At 39.8% G+C, this 5,680-nt stretch overlaps 6 protein-coding genes across 6 annotated transcripts; 4 read left to right on the top strand and 2 right to left on the bottom strand.

The window, feature by feature from the left end:
• Nucleotides 1-955, bottom strand: DI09_202p60 (uncharacterized protein; the record flags this gene model as incomplete). Its single annotated transcript, XM_013383125.1, has 1 exon — nt 1-955. A coding segment is annotated over one exon (955 nt), but the record flags the coding sequence as incomplete, so codon positions are not given.
• An 848-nt stretch (nt 956-1,803) lies between these two features.
• Nucleotides 1,804-2,714, top strand: DI09_202p50 (uncharacterized protein; the record flags this gene model as incomplete). The annotated part of the gene is made up of 2 exons (XM_013383124.1): nt 1,804-2,148; nt 2,229-2,714. The coding sequence occupies 2 exons, from the start codon at nt 1,804-1,806 to the stop codon at nt 2,712-2,714; spliced, it is 831 nt and encodes a 276-aa protein (XP_013238578.1).
• Nucleotides 2,715-2,811: 97 nt separating this feature from the next.
• Nucleotides 2,812-3,282, top strand: DI09_202p40 (uncharacterized protein; the record flags this gene model as incomplete). Its single annotated transcript, XM_013383123.1, has 2 exons — nt 2,812-2,885; nt 2,913-3,282. The coding sequence occupies 2 exons, from the start codon at nt 2,812-2,814 to the stop codon at nt 3,280-3,282; spliced, it is 444 nt and encodes a 147-aa protein (XP_013238577.1).
• A 305-nt stretch (nt 3,283-3,587) lies between these two features.
• DI09_202p30 (uncharacterized protein) lies at nt 3,588-4,230 on the top strand (the record flags this gene model as incomplete). Its single annotated transcript, XM_013383122.1, has 2 exons — nt 3,588-3,981; nt 4,007-4,230. The coding sequence occupies 2 exons, from the start codon at nt 3,588-3,590 to the stop codon at nt 4,228-4,230; spliced, it is 618 nt and encodes a 205-aa protein (XP_013238576.1).
• A 50-nt stretch (nt 4,231-4,280) lies between these two features.
• On the top strand, nt 4,281-5,341 carry DI09_202p20 (N1/N2 protein; the record flags this gene model as incomplete). Its single annotated transcript, XM_013383121.1, has 2 exons — nt 4,281-5,099; nt 5,180-5,341. The coding sequence occupies 2 exons, from the start codon at nt 4,281-4,283 to the stop codon at nt 5,339-5,341; spliced, it is 981 nt and encodes a 326-aa protein (XP_013238575.1).
• A 41-nt stretch (nt 5,342-5,382) lies between these two features.
• On the bottom strand, nt 5,383-5,680 carry DI09_202p10 (uncharacterized protein; the record flags this gene model as incomplete). Its single annotated transcript, XM_013383120.1, has 1 exon — nt 5,383-5,680. A coding segment is annotated over one exon (298 nt), but the record flags the coding sequence as incomplete, so codon positions are not given.

Here is a 5,680-nt window from a genome sequence, read left to right as displayed (position 1 = left end):
GCGATTTTTTAATCCAGTTTCGATACAATAATATGAAAGAAAAGCACCACGCAGAACAAATAATAGCAACCAAAAAGAGCATAAAAAGAAAGGAAGAGGTATTCAAAATATTGCTTTTTAAAGAAAGACTGTAAGAGCCAAAAATACCGGCAGCGAATCCACCGATCCCATTGTATACGCCGTTAAATATTGCTTGGCAGGTGCTTTCTTTACCTTTAAGAGATAACTTGCTAGCGAGGGCAACACATGCTGGGTGAAACAACCCGCAAATAACACCTAGACTAAGCTCAATTAACACAAATACTTCATATCTGGACGACGATGGCACAAAAAACAGCGTCCATAACCTGGCCACCATTATTATTTGGCCTAAAGCAATCATTGGATAAACGCCAAGCGTCCTTAATAAAGCTGCGCCCACTGAATAGAAGAGCATTTCAACAACTATTGCAAAAGAAATCGTAGCGGATGCCTCTCTCGGGGACATGCCAACTTCGTCTGTGAAATAAAAGTTCAGAAAAAAGCCCAAAGAAAACCGAGTGAATCCATCTAAGAAAAGAGTTAACAGATATATTTGGTATGCAGAAAGGCAGAACAGAGCTTTAATGCCACATGGGCGATCGGGAAATTCAACTGGAAATATAGCCTCATGACGCGTAGAAAGCGAGGGTTTTTCTTGCGCTTTGGAGGTACTAGCATTTTTATTACTACGCCATATAAGGTCGAAAATCCCAAAATGCCATAGGAGGAGATAAATGGTAAACGAAGGACAAATAACTGAAATGCCAAGCATAAGTCCCTTGGTGTATCCGAGAACGGTAACAAGATGGCCAATCCCCAATGTGACAACAAAATAGCCCAAATTTCCAAATAGCCTTTGAGAGGAAAAATGATCTTTCGAATAGTTCATGCGAGAAAGCGTCTGCAGAATGATGCGGTCAACAAGCGGCCACATCGCACCTGCAAGCAAAGCATACAAACACATCAAGAGAACAGCTTGTAAATGATGAGCGGAGAAATATTCGTGAAATACGAGAATAAACCCAAATGCAGCTGAAGATAACACGGAAAGCGCAAGTAGCAAGGCTGTATGGATCTTGAATTTATCCGCAACCAAAGAAACCAAGATGTTTGTGCAAACTCCGAGCAAACTGGAACATGCTGCAAATACGCCGAAAGAGCTCTCATTTATTTTGAGGACATGTTTAAAGTATTGTCCACGGAAAAAATAGCAGACAAAAAATAAAAGGCCGAAAAGAAAATAAAAGACCTTGAGAAAAACGAGCCTCGACATGAAAACCGTGCGCACAAATAGCCGGCTATTTGTAAATTTTAATGAATTAGAGTTTTGAAAACTTTATATGACAATTCATTTGCTATGCAGCGAGTTACTTCTTAAAATTGTCTCTTATATCAACGACCCACGAGATTTAGTAAAAAATCGTGTTTTTATATAAGCTAGTTTTTATTACTCTCCACTACAGCTTTCTCCGTATTTTTTCGTATGGAATTTCATGGTTTACCATTGCCACGAGATTTAGAGGCTACATATGTTCTTTTGACGCCAACTATTCTTGGTATCAAGAGTTTCTACTGATATCTGGGTTTGAAAAAAAGATAAGCTGCTCTCAAGGCTCAAATGCACTGTGCATTGATCTCAGGCATTCTCATGTTACACAGAATTTCCTGCCCTCTTCTCCATCAAGCAATTTTTGCTTCGCACCAAATACGTCTATCCTAATCTATCCGGGGATTCTGAAAAACAATGGGGCCAAGTGCTTCAGATGTCTTAACTATTTGACGATGGAGAGCCTAGTTTTTTTGGATTCTCAATTTGATTCATTTGCACTAAGACCAGATGGTTTTTTGGCCCTTGTTCGTCAATTTAAATTAAGTTTATACAAGCCGCTTTATGAAAACTTGCGGCCATCAGATGTTATTTCATTTAAAAATCTCTATAGACTTGTATCGCATTTTGAGCTTGATAAAGTTGACCCGACGCTATCTAGCTGTGCGACGCCTCCGGGCTCTGAAATTTGCGCCATTTCATGGGATTTTTCTTCATACAGCAAATCTATTTTAAAAGTAACTTTGGTTTCCGGATCGGAACACTATTTGAATGTAAATTTGAAGCCAATACACTTATCAGTTGCATTGAAGTCCAGCAACTTTTGTACGTATTTAGATCCCTAATATTAGCATGCTCTAATGAGCACTATGTGATCCAGTACTTTCAAGAAGAAAATACTTTGAAAATAACCTCAATGCTTGATGCTGGCTCTTATTTGATTAGAAATGTTGATTGCATTTGCTCCTTATCTTTGCTATTTCGGGATAGCGGAAAATCGTCAACTTATGTATATTTTTTATCTTATACTCCAACAAAGGGGTCTAGGATCTTCATTCTTCAATTAGTTGAATCACTATCTAATGGTGTCAAGTTTGTACTGTATCATCTCGATTCTATTGCTCAGATATTAAAGTACAGTTCTCTTCCCGCTGTTGGGAGAAATGTTTTCAACTTTCCTGACAAAGTCAACCCAACTTATGGACTTAAAACTCGCTCAATCGGTACCTCTATAGAGCATGTTAGCGGCACAGAGGTTAATTTAGCCGTCTCCTTTGCAGAAAACATCTTGATATTTAAAGGGATCAGCTCGGAGAGGCTCAATTTGAAAGCAGCATCGTTTGAGATGTACTTTGTCATTGTCTAATTTTAGGATATGCCTCAAACTCGATTCTAGCATTTATTGCGACCAAGTTTTTTTGGCAAGTAATTACGTTGCCGTGCTTTTGTAACATTTTTGCATAATGCGTAGAAACTCTGGGCTTCTAAATATTTACAGTAGTTTTGATGGGAAACCTCTCTGTTCCATTCGTGTTTGGTAACGTCCCAAGTTTTTACAATTTAGCAACCCAAATAGAGTGTCTCCTAATTGTAGATTTGAGATTCACAACTCCATTTTGGTATTTTACGATGTTTTAAATCCCGATTTTTTCAAGATTTGGATGCTTCATGGGAAAGCAGACGATGTCCGTGCATGTCCACGAGGGCGTCTAGCTAAGCCACAAAGGCTGTCCAATGCATTTAGGAACTTGCAAAAGGAACATAGGCAAATGATCGATGATTTTGACAATTCCGCTTCCCCAATTTTATCAGGGGAGGAAAATAGCTCTCCACAAGAGGATCTGGACACCGTTTCTGATGAATACGGCGACCATTTTAGTGATGATGGCGACTCCATAACTTTTGCATTGAATTTATCCATAAATGAATTTTAATTCTTAAATATTATTAGCTCGTACTCTCAACTTTAATTAATTTTTTTAATCCTATGGATGCTCCGTTTGTTGGCACGAAAATTTATGTTGCTGTAATTCTGCTGGTCGTCACGGTCGTTTCAACATTTTCCCCTTGGATCCTTAAAAGGCATTACGGCTCCAACACCTCAACAGCCAGATTTATGTCATACTGTAATTGCCTCGCTGGCGGGACTGTGTTGGGCGTTATGTTGATGCATGTTTTTCCAAATCTCATAATGATAGAAGATTTCCTTTCAAAGGGCCAGTTTTATCCCATCATTGCAATGTTTTCGGCCGGAAGTTCTTTCTTGGTGTTATTTGCAATTGACAGGCTCTTCACGTTCCAATGTCCCACTCATATACATGCAGATAGCGAGAATTTCAAGGAGCAGCTGCCTGTTAGTAATCCTCGAAAGCAAGACCCATTCACTTCAAGTGGATTAAGATCCAAAACAAGCGCCATGTCCATGATACTTGCGCTGTCTCTGCATTCGTTTTTGGAAGGCCTTGGTCTTGGGCCCATTAAGATGCAAACAGAGCTATTTTCCTATACCGTTGGATTATTTTCTCATAAATGGCTCGAGGCATTTGCCCTCGGCGTTAACGTTCTTAATGCAAACTTTTCGCTGACAACGGCAATTTTCTTGAATTTTTTTTATGCCCTGCTAACACCACTAGGTTAGTGTGCTATCCTCACTTTTAGGTATCCTCATTGGAATGGCCCTAGTAAATGGTGCCTTTTCCTCCTTCTCAACGATAATGATAAGCTGTGTCATAAATGGCCTCTCCATCGGCTCGTTTTTGTTTGTATGCTGTATTGAAATGATTCCTCCCGAATTTACTGTAATTGATAGACATATTTATCCGAAATATTCGCTGGTTTGCCTTGGCTTTTTAATGATGTCCTTGGTTGCCTTCTTTGAGTAATTAGGTAGCGCCCCAGATTTTAATGTTTTTAATAAATTTACATCTTCAAAATGTCGGACCTAACCTCCCTTATCCAATTAGCTGCTATTTCTTACAAATCGGGGGATTTTCAAAGCGCCACGGAGCACCTTTCAGCATGCTTAAAGCTCTCCACAAACGGAAAAGAGATCGATCAATTGACTCCCAACGACAATCTTTCTATGATTGCCTATCTCCATCTGAAATACGGACAAGCCTTGCTTGAACTTGCCAGGGAAAATGGAAATGTATTGGGAGAGTCCGTTGTATCGAAACAGGCAACAAGCACAAGTAATTATGTAAATACTGCAGATGAGGAGGTGATGAGCGAGTCAGATGAAAGCTGCGATATGGATTCTTCTAAAGATGATTCGGAGGGCATGGACACCGGCACCGTTGATCTGTCTATCTGCGTTGACGATAAGGCTCGGAATGCTTTGCAAATTGCAAACGATATTTGCGATGATCTGCAATTAGCCTGGGAGGCCTTGGACACGTCAAGAATCTTATACCAGCGAATATCTTCTGAAAGGGCCAGTATTGCTCTTATAGATGTCTATGAATCACTCTCTGAGGTATGTATAGAGTCTGAAAATTGGAACCATGCTCACGAAAATCTTAAATCGGCCTTGGACATATTGATTTCAAATACCTCTATTTCGGGGTCCAAAAGATTTATGGCCGAAATTCACTTTAAAATGGCCCTTGTTTCCGAATATTCGTCCGATTTTGATGCTGCAGTTACGTTTTTATCAGACTCAAAAGCAACGCTCATGAAACATTTGGAAGAGTCTCTTGATGTCGATGAAAAATCGGAGCTGGAAGACATAATTTCAGACATCGATTCAAAGGTAAGAGGCTTGGAATTTTATTTTTCAAGATTGAAGAGCTGAGGCTTGCAAAAAAATCCTTTTGCTCCGAGTTATCACAGCATCAAGTGACCACTGGTAGCGACAGTAATGCCCTAGCGCTTCCAATTAACGATATCAGCAGTTTGGTCAAAAAGGCATCGACCAGCTATTTGGAGATACCTCTTCAAACTTCCAAGGTCTTACCTGGGCCTAATAGTGAAAATAATAGGGCGAACTATTGAGGCAGCAGGTGGTTTAAATAAAATTTTATTTGATATCGTAATTACTGCCTGGACGGCGTTATGGTAGAGGGTGCTGAAGAAGACTTTAACGCATTCTTGAAAAATCCCATAAAGCCGCCACTCCCATCTGACGAAGAGGACTTGGTTACAGAATTGGAACCTTCTGCAACGGTATTTTCGAAACTTTCATGCTCCATTTGACTTTTTTTGTATTGTGATCCTTTTTTTCCTTTACCCAAATCCACAGCATGGGTCTTGGGAGATCTTGACGTAAACGTTGAAGTATCGTAGAATGTATCCGTTATTGTGGATAGGGAATGTCCCTGCGTCTTGGACTTT

The sequence above is a fragment of the Mitosporidium daphniae genome (genome assembly GCF_000760515.2).
Source record: "Mitosporidium daphniae strain UGP3 chromosome Unknown contig-202, whole genome shotgun sequence".
In the NCBI taxonomy this organism is placed as follows: Eukaryota; Fungi; Microsporidia; genus Mitosporidium; species Mitosporidium daphniae.
The sequence above is the reverse complement of the archived record's forward strand: the minus strand, read 5'-3'. Positions and strand labels throughout refer to the sequence as shown.